This window comes from Echeneis naucrates, chromosome 5 (assembly GCF_900963305.1).
Source record: "Echeneis naucrates chromosome 5, fEcheNa1.1, whole genome shotgun sequence".
Lineage (NCBI taxonomy): Eukaryota > Metazoa > Chordata > Actinopteri > Carangiformes > Echeneidae > Echeneis > Echeneis naucrates.
Window position 1 is genome coordinate 15,065,112 of NC_042515.1, and position 19,546 is coordinate 15,084,657.

Below are 19,546 nucleotides of genomic sequence, written 5' to 3' on the forward strand. Positions count from 1 at the left end.
TTTAGATTTTTTTTTTTTTTAATTTTGATTGTTTTCCCTTGTTTTTATTTTTCCTTGTTCAATATACAAGTAAAAACCTTTCCTTCAAATATAAATGCCATTCAGTTTGATTTAACTGCTTCAATTTCAGGGTCCTGGTTTTAAAAACAGTGTTTTACTCTGACACATCCTAAACAGCCTAAACACCAAACAGACATAATGTATCTGTTGGGGTTGGATAAATCTACTGATTACTACCAGAAATAACTTACACGGAGAGTCTGGTTTTCAAAGCTCAGTTTTACTGATTATGATCATAGTTCCTAGTGGTCGTGGCTGGAATCTAAGTGCATTATGTTCCAGGGTCTCTACACTTAGTCAGTGCTTGATACACAAAGAACATCAGACATGGTTATATTTTTTGAGCGTAGAATAAAAGATCCATTTCACCATATATCAATCTATACCTTAGCTGACATATAGAGACATATAACCATTCACATTCATACCAACCATTTACAGTCATCAAATAACTAATGTACATTAGTCTGAGCTACGGGAGGAACACGTGAACTCCACACAGAAAGGCCTGAGGCCCTGGAGTTTGAAACCCACAACTTTATTGATGTGTGGTGAGCCCTTATCAATACATCTGACATTCATTTTGCATTGTTTGCTTAAAGGGAAGTACTTTCAGAGGAGTGGTTTAATGGTGAAAGTAAATACTATCCAACCACAACGTCCACAGTTTGATCCCAACTGAGGCTCTTTACTGTGGGCCATACACTTTGGTCTCCCCTTGCCAACAGCGAAAAACACACAATATATAAATATTTGATTTTAAATAATAATTCTAAAAAAAATCGATCTTATTTATTTTTAGCACAGAATGGTTTCTGTGCTTCTGGGGAAATAACACTGATACAAGATGGGCCTCATGAGGCTGGGAAGAAGTCTGAACAATAATTATAGTTGTTTCCTCCTTCGCATGGTCGTCTTCAGTTTTCATTTTTACCCACAATCCCTCTCGCGCTGCCCTGCAGGCGGCCCGCCCTCCCGGTCACGTGGGGGCGCCGTCTGCCGGCGGACTCCTTCCGGTCCGGTGGCTCCGGTGGCTACGTCACCACATTTCGCCGAGTGTGATGGATGGTGGAAAACCGTGAAGCTGGTCTCCACGAACGCCGGCAGAGACAGGTAAGACTGGGCCTTGGTTCGGACCGAGCACCGGGGAGTTTGGCCTGGTTTGGGTGTGATGCTGAAATCTCTTTTCAGATGAAAAATGAGGGAAGCGGCTCTCCTGCTCGCTTCGTGCGCCGTCCTGAGCGTCCTGGTCCTCGGCCAGGCGGCCAGACAGGGACAGGACATCAGGTGTGGAGGTATGTCCGAGTCCAGATCCGGCTCATGGTCCGGTCAGTAAACACAGCAAACTCCTCTTCTCAGCCTCTTCTCCTCCTCCCCTCCCGCAGCCTGCAGGGCTCTGGTGGATGAGATGGACTGGGCCATCTCCCAGATAGATCCCAAGAAGATGATCCAGACTGGATCATTCCGGATCAACCCTGACGGCAGCCAGTCCATCAGAGAGGTGAGGCAGCAGCACAGCCACGTCTCAGCCCGGCTCCGGTCCGAGTCCGGTCCGAGTCCGGCCCGTAGACAGCGTCCCTTCACCAGCTGGTGTTCATGCTCATGTTCACACAAGTTTGAGGGCTCTGTGATCATTAGTGGTTCTCATTTAGTTTTTTTGTCCTGAATCTCTGTCATCATTCCCTGCTTTTAAATTGGATCAGTATTTTATTGTATCAATGTATTGTAATCTAGGTTTTTGTAGGGGTGTTGATATTGAAAAGCTGGGGGGGGGGGGGTGTTGTTGTCACCAACAGGTTGGATGAGTTAAAGTATTTTAAGTTTATTTAGCTAAATTTTTGGAAGTAACATGCAGACAAAACAAATGAGTTTGTGGTGCCCATGCTGGAAAAGCCAGGGATCTATATTATATCGATATTCTGATTAATGGACAAAGTGCTAAATCTTTGTAAAGTTTTGTTAGCCAAGAGAGTTCAGCACACAGCAACTCAAGTTAAAGTACATGCAGATAGAAAACAAACACCTATCAGCTGTAAAATATGTGTCCACTCCCACCAGGTTCCTCTGGCTCGCTCAGAGGGAAACCTCCTGGAGCTGATGGAAAGCGTGTGTGAGAGGATGGAAGACTATGGCGAACGTACGGATCCTTCAACAAACAGGAAGTCCTATGTTAGGATAAAATCTCGAGGTAATGAGGCCATGGACCTGTCGGAGGCAACACTGGATTCAAGGGTTACATCCAGTTTAAAATTTGCGGTGAGTAGAGTTTTCTGTTCAAGAAAGCGTTATATATTTTACTGATGTAACTCTGGGTGGTTGGGTTGTGAATGCTTGTGCTTTTTTGGTAGATTTTCTCATTTTGTGTAGTTTCTAACAATTAATTTTGACAAATTTCTCCAGTGTGAAACAATTGTTGAGCAGCATGAAGATGAAATCATTGAATTCTTCGCTCATGAGAATGATAATGTTAAAGACAAGCTCTGCAGCAAGAGGACCGGTACGTTTTCAGCTCATCTTATTTATCATCTTATTAACACCTGACTGAGGTTGATATTCTTGGTGAGCGATCACCCTGTTGCACACTTCTATTCTGTAGATCTGCTGCTTCATCTGATTGACTGAAGTATTTTATGACCTGTGTGCTCTGCAGACCTCTGTGACCACGCTCTGAAAATGCCCCACGACGAACTTTGATATCATCTCGCCATGGCTGCCGTCTCTCTTGAAAAGGGGACACTGGGTGCTGTAGTGTTGGCACTTGTCACTTATCACCAGTTCATGCCATGGCACTGAGTCTAATGTATACAAATCCGGAAAATCTATAGAACAGAAACTCTGCAAACTAAAAAAAAAGTGTTATTTCTATTAGCATAGAGAAATTAAGGACGTTTGCCATTTCTTTTAGCCACATCACTTTTTAAGTTATTAGACTTTTCAAGTTTCTGTTTCTCATATAAAGGGTCTTGTCTTGTCTTCACCAGATAAAACTAAAACTGTGAAACAAACACAAACAAACTCAGACTTCTAAGGAGATGCAGGATTTCTTCCAGGATAAATTATATATGTCTAGTAGGAATTGCGTTCAAAGGCAAGTACATAGAGTTGAGATATTTTTTGAAATGCAGTCCTTAAGTCCACATTCATGCATACTGAAAAAGCCACAGAGAGGCGCTCTGATGCCTCTAGTTACTGATAAAACTATGCTTTCAGTTTTAGCTTCAGTAGTAATTTTCCCGAGTAATTATGTAACAGTCCATGATCACAAGAATAGCCACTGTCAGTTCTATGGTATTTGTTTGTTTGTTTTTTTTCTGTAATATAAAATTAAACAGCACAAATTGTGAGATACTTTAGGAAAGGTCAGTAATGAAGTTGATTTCAAAGTTGAGTGGAATTTGTTCCACTGTGGTGCAATTGAGAAACTTTCTTTATTGCAAACAAATGTGTGCCAGGTAACATTACACCACTCAAGGGGTCAATGTGTTTTATCCATCCCTCCAACAACCACAGTTAATTAGTTAAACTAATCACACATAATCCACTACAATCAAAAACAGAAAAATGAATGAATAAAATAAATTGTTAGAACAGAAAAACTTCATCTGCACTTTCGCCTCAAATTCTGATTTTTATTTAACCCAACAGCCTCTCCTCTGTATCATGGTATTTACAGAGTGTTTCTTTTCGAGCATCAAATGTAAAGTCCGTATTCAGTTTAGTAAAACCAAACTCCCAATTTAATTCCACTAGAATGTGTTGTTGTCCACTGTCTGATTGCTAAGTCCCAAGTAAAGCATCATACTCAGCTGGAATATCCTCAGGAGGTAGATGTGGTGTCATTTATTGTATACTGTGTGAAAATGAACTTTCTGTCTCATGTGAACATCCTCTTGAAATTTCCATTTTATATATATAAATTTTGTAAGTTTTCAGCATTTGTTGTGTCTTCAATCAGTCAAAATGTATTTGTACAGCTTTAACAGCTTCGAGTTTAACCAGAAACTTGTCACTAAAATATAATATACAAGTATATAATATACTTTGAAATTTGTCTTACGTGCAAACGAAAGAGAAGCAGAATATTAAACTAGGCTTCACCATTTCACAGCAAGATGTGTCACATTAAAATACTCTGATCTCTGGTGCTTCAGAGATTTAAAAAAAAAAAAAAAGATTGAAATCTAGACTTAACGATTGTATGATTAATATAAAACTGTTCCCAACAGGTCTTATCTAATGCAATTTAATGCTCTGCGATTCCTTCGTTAATGGCACATAAACTTTCAACAGCTTCAGTTAATGCACACCATTTTAATTTACTTAAAGTACATAACATTGGATTAATCTTTGCCAGAAATACCACCACAGCATGAAATAACGTCAAATAATGATATACCTCCAAAATTTCAAGAGATAGCACATAAATATTAATGGTGATTTTGAGAAACGGCGTGGCTAAAGGGCATTGATAAAGTTGGTTGTTAATATTTTAGACTTATCTGCTGTCTTCTGCCTACATTTCTATCACCGCTATTGCAACACTAATCAATCAACAAACAAGAATTGAAAAGTCACATTGAAAAAATAATCCAGGCTTCAGGAATGACAAAGTACAGAGTTCTTAAATGTCCCGTTAAAGTCAACCTGTGCCTTCTTCTGACACTACTCCAGCTTCTGAGGGTGTTGAACCCTCCTCCTCCTTTTCCTTTGGCTTCATTTCTGTTGTTTCCTTTGCCTCAGCTGTCACATTTCCCACATCAGCTGTGTTTACTTTATCTGGTTCATCTTCTCCACCTTCTTTGGCTGCAGTCTCTTCTTTCACGTCACCAGAGCAGCATGGTTCTTTCCAAGTCATGGGAAACTGCCTGTCAGTCTCTGCCTTGTTATCCGTCATGGGAAGTGACCTTTCCTCACCTTCATTGTCATCTGCCACAATAACAGTGTCTCCAGAGCTGCCGATACTGCTGCAGGACAGTGTGTCGTCTTCGGCATGTCTGCTTGAATCGTCATGACGTAAATCTTGTGCTTTATTTTCAACATTTTCTTTTGAAACATCATCAGAGACCTCTGGGCTTTCATGTAATGCCACCTCTTTGCAGACAGAGTCCTCCCCAGTGCTCTCCGGATCCCACTGCTCACTCACTTCCTCCTCTTCATTTTCAGAGTCAGGTGCTGTGTGTTTCCTAATGCGGTTTACTGCGTCCCACAAGGACTTCGGACATTGTGCTTCATCTTCGTCAAGGGAAACACCTTCAACTGCCTCATCAGAAGGAATAGAAGTGCTCAAGTTTGGTGCAGATTTGGCGGTTGGGGGAGATGAAAACTGAAGGATTTCCTCACATGTGTTTAATTGAACAGGGAGTGGGACAGTTTCTGGGGTGCAGGCATCAGCAGTGAGGGGATTTAGAGCTGAGAAACAGGCTGAGTCTGTCTCATGAGACGACTCAGGCTCTGTGCCTGCCTTTGGTGATGCATGAGGTGGAGAAAGAACATTGGAGGGTGACAGAGACAGCTGGTGGTCTGAATACGAAGGAGAGTCAGAGGGTTCAGTTTTTGTTTCCATGTCCTGAAGAATTTCAAATAAAAACTGAGTCTGAGAGTCAGAGGCATTTGCTTGGTTGACTTCAACTTGACTGCCAGTTTCATTTTCTTTGGATGTTTCTGATATCTGTACTGATGGGTCTGCATCTTCACTGGCCTCTCTCTGGGATTGCCTTTCAGTCCCATTATCCTCTCTTACAGTGGAGACATCATGCTCTGGGCGTTCATTAAACTGCTGATTTAAATTTGTGTCCTCAGTCACGCTTTTTTGGGATGTTAAGGTTTCCAAATATTCTGCGGGATCCTCACTTGCTTCTTTCTGTGGTTGCTCTTCTGTCACGCAAGTTTGTTCTTCTTCTTCTGCGTGGACACATTCAGGTTGTTTCTGCTCTGGGCATTCATTAAACTGATGATGTAAATTTGTGTCCTCTACTTGTGTTTTACCATCAGTCACGCTTTTTTGGGGTATTAAGGTTTCCAAATATTGTGCAGGATCCTCACTTGCTTCTTTCTGTGGTTTCTCTTCTGTCACGTAAGTTTGTTCTTCTTCTGCGTGGACACATTCAGGTTGTTTCTGTAAAATGTGGACATCCATAGTCTTTTCTTTGGATGTTTCAGGTGTCTGCTCCAAAGTGTCTGAAGTGTCCCTTTCACCTTCTTTTGTTCCTTGCTCTTCATTGATGTTGCTTTCTTTTACGCAAGAAGTATTGTCTGTTTGTTCATATTCAAATTGTTCCAGTGACACAACCTCTTGGTCCCCATGGACCTCAAAGGCATCACTGACCTCATTGTTTATTAGCTGTGGTGTTTCAACATCCTCCTCCTGACGTTCAATACCAGACAATGCATCTGCCGTTTGAGCCAATAAAAGAAGAGGAGGGCTCAGAGAATGATACATGTGGGGAGTGTCACTTGGGGAAGATTGGGTGGATCCAGGGGGGAGAGGAGATGGTAGCTGCCGCGGCGGCGGTATGTAAGGAAGGGGTGAGGTTTCAGAGTGAGGGCCGAGGTTTTCAGTCGTATCAAGTGCAGCCAACTGGGGATCAAGAGCTTCTGTTGTGTTTGACTGTGAGATAAATGACGGGGCTGTAAGGCTGAAGAGTGTAAGCGACGTAGCGTCAGATGTCTCTTTGCTTGGACTGAAACACTGAGTTAGATGTTGAGAAGACCTATCACTTTCACCATGCAGACTTTCCACCTCACTCTGCTCAGCTGTACTCTCATCACTAGTAGTTTCAAGCAGAATTTCCTCATTTGTTTTTGTTTCTTGCAATGACTTCATGTCTGTTTCAAGTTTGAAGTCAATGTCCTCTTCTCCACATGCAGGAGACACCTGATCATGATGTCCTGGAAAATGTGCATCCGCCTGATTTTTCACCTCATCTTCAACATCATCACTCTCTTTTGAAGGCACAGTAACCCCAGTTTGGCCAAACTTCAAGTGAAGCTGTAAGCCCACCTCCTCTTTTGTGTCCTCTGAGGGTTGTTTACCTGCCTCATAAAGGCTGTTTGGTATTGGAGAAGGTAAAGTCTCTACATCCTGCTTGTCAACACCCGAGTCCAGCAGTGATGCAGCGTCTTTAAGCTGGTGCTCGGTCATGCAGTCATGCAGAGGGATACCGAGGATTCTTTCAGCTCGCTCCTCCACGGTTTCCCTTTCACAAATGGAAGATGAAGACGTGCAGGGAAAATACATGTCACCTCTTCCTTCAGGTGGTTGTTTCTCTCCACAATCAACATCTAGTTCAGTTTCACATCTTTCATTTATCTGCAAAGTGTTTGTTTCTGTGTTCAGAGTCTCATCCTGAGTCAGCTGACTGTCTGACTCCGGACAGGTGTCTGATTGAATTTCATCTAGGCTGTCTTCGGCGTGTGGTGAGGAGCTGAAATAGTGAACATGCTCTTTCTTTGGTGATGGAATCAGCTCCATTTTGACGACAACACATGTTGTGTCAATGACCAGTAGGTCCTTACTGTCCTCACTTTGTGTATCTGCCTTGATGTCCAGTCTCCTTACTTCGACATCGATAGGATGAACTGGTTCACATTCTTCTTGATTTTGAGGGCCATGTGGCTCACCTTCTTCGCTGTTTGCTTTCACAGATGTCGATGAGCTATCTGTTTCTGCCCTGCTTGTAAAACTTGGCTGCCTCCACAAAGGATATTTGACTGACCCAGGCTGGACTGACTGTGCGACTTGCTTCCCTAACATAACATTTGCATTGTTTGATTTACTCCTTCCAGGGGAAACAACACCTGGCTCTGCTTCGTTTGACAGATTAGCTTCAACCATCTTACTTTCCACACTGGTCGGTGTATCCATCTGTTCAGCTTTGACATTTCCTGTGTCACAGGTTTTTGACTGCTTTGTTAGTGCTACAGCTCTGAAGTCTACTTCATCTGTGAGCTTTTGTGTTTGATACTCATCAGCACTGGCCCTCAGAGCTTTAGAAACCTCTTCTGGTTCTGTGCTTTGAGTGATGGCTTGTGGGGTTTCTGCCGTGTTGGCTATTCGGGACACCAGGCAGAATATGGTCATCCCACCTGTCTTTTTATTTAACCTGAACTTTCTTCCTTCAATAATCTTGGAAGATGTTTGCTCATTTGTCTTTGTATCTTGAATTCCTGGTATCATCTGTGGTTGTTGTAGAGATGACGCACACACAAGCTGTGCGTGTGTGCTCGGCACACTGACAGGACTTCCTGCCTGTAAGGCGTTAAATCCTGATTCTGTGAGTTTGAGTCCATTCAGCTCTGCACAAGTTTTATTCCCATCTAGTTTTGTGGAGTCCTCTTTCTCTGCATTCCAGTTATCCTGCAGATCAGTGGACACATTTTGCTTTCTGGGCGTGGGCTGTGACCAATGTGCATGTCTTTTCCCCGTCTGCTCCCAGCTGCTGTTACACTGGTGAATTACAGGTGAGCTTTTATGTGGACCGTTATAGGGAGGAGGAGCAATATAGCCTGGAGGTTGGCTTAACAGCCTCTTTTGGTAGCCGCTCTTTTCTTTCACGTCCAGCATGTGGCTTGTGTCAGGGACATGAGCTTGTGTTGGATAACAGGCCAGAGTTTGCAGTCTGCTACCTCTATCCCACACTCCTGATTCTCTGATGTTTGCAGATTGTCTGACTTGTGGCAGTGCTGCGGCCCGAGGATCTGTCACACTCCTGCTGTCCCTTTCAGGAGCTCTGTTGCTGTCAAATAGGCCCTGAGAGTCGCCCCTTAACTCTGCCTCTATACGTCTCCTCCTCGGAAGTGAATGGCTATACCGAGCTGCCCAAGCTTCCAGCTCTCGATAGCTGCTGTCACTCCTTTTAACAGACACGTCTCGGTTGTAGGGAACAGGACTACAGGGGCCCCACCTCCTCTGCCACCCCTCCCTCAGAGGCCCTTTCTCATATTCCCTCGCTGCTCGTTGAGCTGCTGTCCAGTCTCGGTCTCTTGGTTCATGTGGCTGATACTCGCCCAGGTCCTGATGCTGCTTAGCGTGGCGGTCGAGGATAAAGGGGAAGTGGGCAGAAGATGTGGCACATATCTCTTGATCTGCCCAGTTGGCGTAGTCCTGCGGAGCCCCTCCTGCTCTTGATCCTGGTACAGTCCAGTAACTGGACTCCCTGCTTTGATCCTGTTGCTCACCGTAGTACAATGGATTGTGGATTGCTTGATGTCTGTCATGATAGCTGTTGATACAACGTACATCAAAACAAGTAAATTAAATACTGCATTTTAGCAGTCTTAATATGCTGCTTTTGAAAATCTCTCCAAGTGTTTAGAAAGTTAATATATTTTGTGTATACAAAATCTGTACTTCTGACAAAGTACAGGTATTCCAAATAATTTTAAATTAATCAGGGATTACATCGGGCATGCAAAGTACAGTACAGTATAGACAACTTCTCTCTACCGCAAGTTGAGTATCAATACTAGAAGCTACAATGAAGCATTCAGTTTGTCAAACTTTCTTTAAAAAGGAACTTTTTTATATAAAAAAAAAACAACCCAAACTGTTAGCACAGCTGTAAACTCACTTATGTCTATAATTTCTCCCAGGAAGAGTACCAAACCTGGCATAGAGTGGTGATTGTCCCTGATGTTCTGGCCAGAACTCCATCATTGGTCAGATACAAAAGATCTGAAACGAGAATGGAAAAATATAGATATATATATTTATATTACACCTTAAATGTGATTCAATATTATATATTAATGTTTGTTTAGATAACCACATCGAAGTGTTCATGACAATGCGAAAGAAATTGATGAGAAAGTACAGAAGTAATGAATACCTACCTGGATAGAGTTAGATACAAACGTGTACATACCTTTAGCTGCTGTTTTCAGATTACCGTCCTGAGTCTTCATTAAGTGACATGAGGTCTAATGAAATGAAACAGGACAACTTGTTTTAAAAGGATTGTGGTTTTCATTTCCACTCCCACTTTACACCCCCCACTCACATACACACACTCCCTGTCCATGTAGGCCCATCCTCCTTTTATCCAGCCAACATGCCCAGTTCAAATACCACTGCGGTAATTATAATAAGGATTTCAGAAATTATTCACCCCTGAAATGAAGGAAACATGGGAATTTGAATCCTGTTTATTTTTAGAAAAGAGACAGTGTTAAATCTTACAAACTGATCAAAATGGCTCAGAGAAAAGAATAAACAGATGAAAAAAAAAAAAACTAGTTGCAAACTTGTCTCTATAGATTTACAATTTCACCAATTTTAGAGAGTGGATAACCTTTTGATTTAATTTGGATCCAGTGTTTTGTTGTCAGATTACGTTAAATGAATATTTCACACCTAGTCGCTTCTCACAGAGATGCACAGACTTTTATATAAAAAAAGTAATAGAAAATGTATCCACATTTAAAATTGCAGTCCTTATCATGTTTTCCTGTTCCAGCATCACTACCACCCCCCCGTAACTTTCCAAAAGTTGGCCCTTATTATAACAAATATCAACAAAACAGTTGAGCTGCTCTTGACAGTCGCATGGGAGGTGACGGCTGTGATGGTGAGCAGACTCTGCGTGGAGATAGGGATCTGTTGTATTGTCGACTGAATTGTAGCAAAGGGAGAGATGGGCAGCGGACGGGTTGTCTCCCTTTCTTTAAAACTCTCCAGCGTAACAAACAGGCTTTTCTTTTCTGAACAGAAAGTCTGTACATCAGCAGAGAGCAGGAGAGAGGGGATGAAGTATGTACAGACAGCAGACAGCAGGCTGCGGGGAGGACAATCTGTTGATGTTGACAGAATAGCTGGAAGGGGCAGGATGAACTTTTTTAGCGTTAATGTGGCTCAAATAAATATTGTGCTAAATATTAATGACACGTGACATATACACCAAAAGCTTGATGTTTGCTTTATACTCAAATAATCCCAACTATTCAGAATTCATGTTTTATGTATTTTAGGACTCTGAACTGTGAAATGGTGAAATGGTGCATGTTGGAGACAACATGGAGTGAATGGTAGAGTGATAAAAGCGTGGACTGTCAGTCAGATGATTGTGAGCAGACTGCAGCCTGCACTTGCTGGACAAACAGTAATTGTTCACCAAAAAATAACTTCACAACTCATGCAGACAAAATCCAGCACAGAACTTTGGTCTCAGTAATTTTCTAGAGAACAGACTAATGCTGCTGAAGATTTAGTTACTGAAAAATTTCTGATAGTTTTTGAGGACAAAGTACATCATTACGTATCCATCAATAGCTGAGTACTTACTAATAATGGTAAAAAACATGTTTCATTCAAAACATTTATTGTAAATGTTAGCTATCCCTGCAATAGCCATATTACATATAGCTTATGTAACTGACAGTACAAATATATAAATAAACAAAAAAATGATGAACTAAGAAAAATGCTCTCATAGTAAGGTCAGCTAGTGGACTAAACAATCCTATTTAAGATCAACTATCCTGATTAAAACTTTAGTATGAAGAATTCAATGGGAAATCCTCTTTTTGATATACAAATTAAGTGGCGCCACATTGAGCTGACAGTTCTCACAGTTTAGTTTTGCAGGATTCAATCACAGTATTTAATTATTATTTTTTTTTAGCTCTATTAAAAATTGGACCAGAGCCAAAAGGTGGTCTCAGTAGAGTAACTGATCCTGGTCCCAGGCCTGCTTCTGCTGGTCTGTTCTTAGAGATGCCCCATAGATATTGATGTTTTGTTGGTCATCACGGTGCAAAAGCTCCACATTAAATCTTCTTGGCAGACGCTCCTCATAGAAACCCGGGGTCCCGTGCTCCTTCCGCATCTTGGACGAGAGATACACCACAGCACCATTCTTGGCCAGATGAGCCAGCGTCTCCATCAGCAGTGGATACGTCTCTGGCAGATAAACTATATCTGCACAAAGCACCAGATCCCAGTTGGACGGGAAGTTCAAGTGGTCCTCACCCCAGGACAGAGGGAGCACGGTGGGGGGAGAAGGCCAACCAGTGGAGGGCACGTTGGCCGAGATGTTGGCCTGGATCTGTGGGAGTGCCAGTGGGAGGTCAGTGAGGGTCACAGCTGCTCCTGTGAAGGAGAACATTCAGCTGAAGACATGTGACAGGGAAACACACAGAGCAGCTCTGTCCAGGTGTGATGGAGGCAGCAGTGAGCTGAGGACAGATGTTTCCTGCTGTGTTTTCAGAGGTCCGGCCGGGCAGCATGCCACCAACATACCGAGGCGGGCTGCCAGGATGCCGACCACTCCGGTCCCCGCTCCCAGCTCGATGATCCGCTTCCCCCCCAGCTGGGCAGCCTGGGCCCCCAGGTACCGACACAACTGCAGACCCTGTGGACAAAAACAACAACAATGGACACACAACTCGGACCGACTCGTTTGAAAAACAGGCTCTCTTACAGCTTCCCAGACCGGAGCGGCCACGCCGAGCTTGGCCCCGAACAGCTGCCTGATCTTCAGCTCCTCGCCGCACACATTGTACCGATCTTCCAGGGAAAAGGTGTCGGCGAACAGACCGTCGTCCGCCGGGAACGGGTCGTCTTCTTCCCCGGTACGACTCATGGCCGGCGGCGGCTGAAGTCCTCCTAAAGCTGTGAGACCGGTGGTCTTCCAGGTCAGGGACCAGGCGGTGAGACGGATGGGACATTTATTTATCCTTGTTTGTATCTCAGATGCAGCTTTGGTTTTCCCCTCCGTCGTCAAACTGTTAGCTCTTTAGCTAAACCGGCTTACTTTTGTTTCGCCTTTTCAGTCTCAGCATATACAAACAAACAGAACCACTGACTTCATCTTTATCCACCAACAACAAGAGCAGTATCATTTATTTGTGTTTGAGGCGCGAAAAGGGATTTCTCCCAGGCTTTTAATTTGAAAAGTCGTGTAACTACACTTAGTTTCCGGGTCACAGATGCTGTCAAAAGTTGAAACATGAGAAGTGTCCAACATCAAAATGAGTTAACTGTAGTCTTAAATATGTCGATGTGAAGGAAAGTAATATGATACTCGGACTACTTTCTTTCACATGTTGTGGTATGTAATTTTGTGAAAAGACTGTTTCCAGTCCTTTTTTTATTAACCAAACTACCACTAGGTATCCTTAAATTCCTTCCAGTCACTGAAGAGTTACTGCAAGTGTTCATAACACCACAAATGTGATCATACCGGTTGGTCTCCACATCAGTTCCCCGTTTCCATTTAACCTACGTTCTCATGTTCAAATAAGGATTTTCTTAATCGCGTAGTAAGATATCAGATGAAGAGTAAGTACTGAGTTCCTTAAGGCCAAAGCCCTTCAAAAATACTTTGTTCAAGAAACTAACTTAGTTACTTAAACAGAAAAACTCAGCAGCAATGAGAACACAACTGAAGGTCTCAAACACAATGGGAAGGCAAGAAATTTCACTCATTAACTTTGGCGACCACATCTGTTAGTGAAGGACATTCAGTTTGTGTCCAAGCCTGCTTAATTCTGTGATTAAAAAAAAAACAAAACACAAACCATTATCATCTTCTAGGTTTATTTACAAAAAATAAAACAAAAAAGTTGCTGTCTTCTCACCCGCTTTGTTTGGAAAGAACAAAACATCGTGGATTACCACTTTGACATGTTTTTCACATCAATGACAAAGATGATTTAACATGTATAAAGTGTTGTGTACAGATATGCTGAATAACGCTCTTCATCTCAGTTTTGTCAGTCTTTATGGGACCAAGAACAGAAAATTGTCGATACAGCCAACTAAAGTGTAATTTGTCCAATGCGAAAAGAACAAAACAAAAACAACCTTATAATGCTGTCTTTATGTTTGCTTGTGTTGGACAACATCACAGCTTCCCCAGTGGGACATACATTAACTGTTCATATTTCAAAGACACTTTACTCAATATACAGTAACTCTGCCTGAAGCAGAACATATTCAAACCTCTGGATTATTGGAAGTTATTCAAAAATAAATAATTCTTATCACACAAATGACAGTAGTATTACATCCATAACACCCCGCCCCTGCACCGTCGCCTTAGGCCTCAATATGTGCAAACTGCAAGTTTTAAAAAGGTAGCACTTAATGCAAGGACCATGGAAAACAAAACAATCAAGTGTTTTACAATGAACAGGACTCAGAAGCACAGCAGGTATGATCTTAAAATTACTGGATGAATTGGAGGATACTCACATCTATACCCTCCTTAAGTCAACAGCGGATTAAAGAGGACCTTGATGCCATTATTTTCAAATCAGGGGAACAAGAAGGGGAAAAAGGGAAACAAAAAAATGGTCCTTAATCCAAAGGAAAATTTTTGGTACTGATTGATTTAAACATATGTTGGCCTAACCTAAGGGTAAAATACTGACCCAGTACATACATTTAATGTTGAGATGAAAACGATTTAGCAGTAAAGTAAGACCAACCACATATTTCTTTTCACAAACACTCATTCTTGTCACATCTCACTCACAGAAACAAAATGTGACATTGAACAGAAATGATACATCTTCACACAACAAATGTCACAATACAGGTTTTCATTCCCAACTGAAAACACTCCTTAGAGATTTAACTTTTGCAGTCCATTTTAATACACCAAAGATTTTTTTTAAGACACAGATATGTCAACATGGCTGGGTTTGACTTCAGACAAACTTCAGTTAAAAAGAGTCTTGGAGTGATTTGGATGCAGGTCACTTAAAATAGCCACGGCTCAAACAGACTGTAGATTGTTTCTTTCATTAAAATGGACCATAAAATATCTTCACTTAGCCCAAAGTGCCCCCGGAGAGAGACGTGGAATTCTTCTTGTCATTTCCTGGTGGGTATGAAAGGCATTCAGCTTTGTTTTGAACAGAACCAAGACCAATTCTAAGTCCACACCGATGCACAACCAATGCCCACACAGAAAGCCCAAGCCAGAGGAATGCAGGACTAAAACTTTGTTCCAAAAAGAATAATAATTAGAACGATGACTATGACAAAGAGAATCAAAATGACCAGCATCTTTCTGTTTTTCTTCTGATACTGTTCTGCCTGCAAAGAAAATGAGAAAAAGTCAAAAACCTTCAGTAGCTTTCAGAGATAGTAAATTATACACTGAAAGGATAACAAGTGAAATGTCTTCAGCCAGCTGAAGGATATCTTTTTGCCTTTGTATTTCTTCAGATTCACTACTGCATCTCATTTACATACAGTAAACCAGTTTTAAATACCAATATATAAAAATATTAAACTTGCCTCACCAAATCAAGTCAAGTCAAAGCGTCAACACTGCAACTGAAGCCAGCATGAGCATTTTGTGTTTACCTTTTGTAACTGTTTCAGTCCATCTTCTGTTTTAACACAAGCCTGCTCCACATTGAAGTCAATTCGATCAAGCACAGTGCCCTTTAAGAGAGATAGGGGATGTTATTAGTCATATTTCATTTTAGTATAAATTATTAGTTTTAGACACTATTGTTTATATGCTGATTAGCATAATACAAATGCAAACCACCGCCCTAACTTGGATCAGGTCTTACTTGGTGGGTAGTTCATCCTCAAGTGTTTAGGCCTTAATAGTTACTTCCAATGAAACTAAATGCTTAACATTTTAACTTTCAGTGAATGGACTATTCACTGTCAGTGTCAATGTTGCTCCAACATACCTGTTCAACCACCATTCCAGCTAAGTCCCGGAAGATCTCATTCAGATCTGAGATGGATTGCACTATTTGTCGGATCTCCCGCTCTCGTTCTTCAACCATAACTGTGTTTTGTTCCACCAGCATTAACTGGTCATCTGTGAAGCCCTGAAACAAGAACCGAATGAAGGAATCTGCACAGTGTGTTTTTACGCTCATGATTACAATGAAATGTAATAATTTTGCTTCTATTGCAGTCTGCACCCGGGAACAAATAAAAAAAAACATAAAAGCCACACACCTTGTCATATAGAGCTAAATCTTCATCCTCCTCCATTAAAGGTCCTGAACCAAAAAAGTGCTTTGATCTCTCCTCACGATTCTTCATACCTGGTAGACAAAACAATCCGCAAAGATTGAGCAGAAGTGAAGCAACATGAAGATGAAAGTGATGTGGCATGTGATAGGCAATCCTGATAATAATCGAAATATGTACGGAATGGAGGAAGAAAAAGAGCAGCTTCTGTGCCATTCCTACGTTTTAAGTAGCTTGACTGTGTGTGCCTGAAATTGGTGGACAGCTCCTGAAGACTCTGTGCCAGAGATGACACCACATTTCTCAAAAGTCTCTCCTCCTGCTCAGTGCAGTGGCCACAACGAGACTGCAAACCTGTCACAGCACGCTGGCATCGGTGGAACATCTGCAACGAACATGAAACGTTCCATTTCAACTGTGTTACTTAAAACAGATCACGACACATAACAAACAATAGGACAACTCTATAGCTCTCAATTAGGAGATTGTGCTTGGAAAGAACAGCAACCAATTTAAAGAGACTGAAATATGATAAATTAAATACTCATCTCCCTATTACTCAATAAGTAAAAGAAATGGATTTACTTGTGTGATCTCCTGGGTAGTGATTTCTATGGCATGTTCCTCTTCACTACTGTCATCCAGTGTGGGACGATTCATGTGCTTGTCGTGAAGTAAGGCCAGCTCTTTCATCTTCTGCCGAACTCGTGTGATTTCATATTGGATCTGAAAGGCAACAATTCTCAAACTAAAGACTTTGACTGGCATTATATATGTATTTACTCTTTTTTAATAAGTAATTAAATAGTTAAGGCTAAAGTCAATTGTACCTCATCAACTCCTTCTACCCATTTGGGGGGCAGTTTCTTGGTGACTCCAATGGCAGCTTCAGGGTCCAGACTAATTCCTGACACCAGGGCCATTCGATCATCAGCCAACTAAAAGGACAGAGGAATAATCCTATTGAAACATGCAATATAGAACAATGATGAAGGTGTACCATTTCATGAGTCTAAATTCTACTGTGAAGGGAAACAGGAGTACCTCATCAAGCTCCTAATGTGATTGGCAGAGAGCAGAGTGGTCCCATCCAATACAGAACAAGGAAAAGGAGAGAAAGACAGAAGTAACAGGAGGTGAGCCCTGGAAAATCAGCAGTGAGTACTAGAAAGGTGTTTGCATCCTGTCTGACTGACAATTTAACTAATCTGAGATAAGAATATTAATATCAGAGGTGAATAAAGTCTTAAGTGATAAAAGAAAAGCACATTCTGAAGAAAACCTTAAAATCAGCAAGAATTTGACAATTTTGCATGATTGGTAACTAAAACCTCACAGATGTGACTCAATTGCATCATTCTGTCCCCATCTGCATCTTATTTCATGCAGTGCCCTGCTCGCCTCTGGAACAATTAGTTGTCATGTCTGATTGTCTTAGTGCGCAGCAGCTGCAGTAAACTCAATCTAGAGCTTCTGATTTCAATAGTAGGAGTTTTTTTTAACCTGCAAATGAAATGAAAGTGGTACACTGATGGACAACAACATGACTACTACTGAACAACATGATGGGTGGCAGGACTGGGAAAAAAAAACAAAACAAAACACTGTATAGTATGGTTATATAAACTATAAATGATTTTAACATAAAACTAAAGTTATTTTCAAGGGGGCATGATGATGTAAGCAGCTCAAGTTTAAAACTAACATCAATAACATCCCATGAACCAGGGTGATCAAATTACCCTAAACTGAATCTCTGCCCTGTAAAGTTGTCTTTACAGCCAACTTTAATAGAGGAGAAAAGGATCAGCAGGTTGGTAACTGGTTACATTCTTCACAGCTGAGTATGAACCGTCAGTCACAGGCCCCTGCTGAACTTGCAAACATTGCTGTTGCAGATCCTTAAAAGCCATCAAAACTAACCCAACAAAAAAAGATTACATCAAGTCTAAAATAAGATGTTTTCCCAAAAGTTGACCAGGAGCCCTCTTAGCTTTCTGAATGATGATTTGAGATGAGCTCAACATAAACATTGATTTTCTCCTTTGATTTTAGCAATTTATTCCAGCATTTTCACATTGCTTTTTTCTCTCAACACACATCATGTATTTACTTACTTACACTTACTTCCAATGTGCGGTTGGGCAGTTTAACAAAATACTCCATGAGACAAACTGCCAGGCAGTGATTTTGCCATTATATTCAAAGTAATTTCTCTAAATGTTTGCTAATACTATTTTATCAAATACAGTACATATCAAATATCTTAATGTAACTGGTCTAACTATTGTTTAGGTCTTCAACTTCCAAAGCCCTGCGTCACTGTACCACCTCAGGTTAGGAATATTGAAGGAAAGCAGCACTTCAGCCACTTAGTTAATATGAAAGGGTGGAAATGGAAACACTGGCTTTTAGCATTATATGTTTTCATGCTTCAACGTGGTGAAGTGCTGTCGTTTTTCAGGCATGTAACTGTGCAAAAAAACTGTCTATTCATGAATGGCACCTTCCATATGACTACAAATCACAATATAAAGAAGCATATATTGTGATCGAATATCTCATCACTACCCATTTCTATTCTTGATGACCTGATGAAAACATGATGGATATTTTAGTAATGAGTAACATAACATGCTTAAACATTCACAAAACCCCAGATAACATACACCGGCCCCCTTTACGATTACTTACTATTATTTGACAAATTAGAGAAGCTAAGACTGATGTTTTTTTTTTTTTTGTTTTTTTTACTACCACCGTTTCCATCAAATATAGACTTTGAAAATGTTAAATGTAGGCTGCACGCTGCTCCTCCATCACCTCCGCCAGCCCTGAGGGGGGACGTGACGGGGCAGACAAACACTAGCCGAGGCTAAACCTTCCTGGTCAGTAACTAGCAGCTACTGGCACACAGCTGCACTAGCTAACAGCTCTCACACTGGCTACATGCAGACACACAGTAAAATGTCAAAACGATGCAGACCACTCACCGCAGCATTGCTACGTGTACTCAGACGGGGGTCGTATGTACTCACTTGCTCAGCCATTATCTGCCGGTTTTGGATTGCATTGTTCCGCATTAACAAGAAGGCATCGGTCAGACGCCTAGTGGCCATGACTGCCTTGTTTGATATGTAAGTTAACTCAGGACAAAGTGCGGACAGCGAGGTGATTTATTAAATAGTGTCCACAGCCGCTGTTGGGGCACCGCTAGCTTTTCGCTTTAGCTTTGCCTGCGATCAATGGTCAGGAAAACCTCGCGGTACGGCGCCTACAGTGGACGGCAAACCACCTCAAACATACTCATCTGCTCAGCACCTCTAACTCTTAACTTAAAAATAAGAAACATGACCGAGAATTCCTCTTTAAAGTCTGGATTTAGCGTCGGGTCAGTCCGCTCCAGGCAGCTGCGGAAGGGAAACGTAAACAGCTGCGTCAACGCTGCTTCTTCTTCTGCTGTCTAATGCGGCCGTTACACGTCAGCCGTCAGAGCGGCGCATTAGCGCCCCCTGCTGCAGGCCGGGGGGGGGGCAGAAG

General features: G+C 41.7%; 3 protein-coding genes across 7 annotated transcripts; 1 reads left to right on the forward strand and 2 right to left on the reverse strand.

Moving 5' to 3' along the window:
* The first annotated feature begins 1,070 nt into the window (after positions 1 to 1,070).
* Positions 1,071 to 4,004, forward strand: cnpy2 (canopy FGF signaling regulator 2). The gene is made up of 6 exons (XM_029501854.1): positions 1,071 to 1,173; positions 1,252 to 1,355; positions 1,446 to 1,561; positions 2,119 to 2,316; positions 2,461 to 2,557; positions 2,711 to 4,004. Exons 2-6 carry the CDS (start codon positions 1,259 to 1,261, stop codon positions 2,752 to 2,754), a joined length of 552 nt encoding a protein of 183 aa, XP_029357714.1. The 5' UTR covers positions 1,071 to 1,173; positions 1,252 to 1,258; the 3' UTR covers positions 2,755 to 4,004.
* A 6,207-nt stretch (positions 4,005 to 10,211) lies between these two features.
* Positions 10,212 to 12,937, reverse strand: LOC115043412 (EEF1A lysine methyltransferase 3). Of its 2 annotated transcripts, XM_029501851.1 has the most exons (3): positions 12,477 to 12,937; positions 12,296 to 12,407; positions 10,212 to 12,145 (listed from the first exon to the last, which is right to left on the reverse strand). In XM_029501851.1, the coding sequence occupies exons 1-3, from the start codon at positions 12,636 to 12,638 to the stop codon at positions 11,715 to 11,717; spliced, it is 705 nt and encodes a 234-aa protein (XP_029357711.1). In that variant the 5' UTR covers positions 12,639 to 12,937; the 3' UTR covers positions 10,212 to 11,714. The 2 variants fall into 2 exon arrangements, with proteins under 2 accessions (XP_029357711.1, XP_029357710.1); XM_029501850.1 differs by having other exon boundaries at positions 12,296 to 12,937.
* Positions 12,938 to 13,577: 640 nt separating this feature from the next.
* stx16 (syntaxin 16) lies at positions 13,578 to 19,452 on the reverse strand. Of its 4 annotated transcripts, none has more exons than XM_029501845.1 (9): positions 19,045 to 19,452; positions 17,051 to 17,062; positions 16,837 to 16,944; positions 16,592 to 16,732; positions 16,229 to 16,391; positions 15,992 to 16,080; positions 15,715 to 15,858; positions 15,374 to 15,454; positions 13,578 to 15,100 (listed from the first exon to the last, which is right to left on the reverse strand). In XM_029501845.1, exons 1-9 carry the CDS (start codon positions 19,123 to 19,125, stop codon positions 14,999 to 15,001), a joined length of 921 nt encoding a protein of 306 aa, XP_029357705.1. In that variant the 5' UTR covers positions 19,126 to 19,452; the 3' UTR covers positions 13,578 to 14,998. The 4 variants fall into 4 exon arrangements, with proteins under 4 accessions (XP_029357705.1, XP_029357703.1, XP_029357706.1 ...); XM_029501843.1 differs by having other exon boundaries at positions 19,000 to 19,452; XM_029501846.1 differs by lacking the exon at positions 17,051 to 17,062.
* Between the last annotated feature and the right edge of the window lie 94 nt (positions 19,453 to 19,546).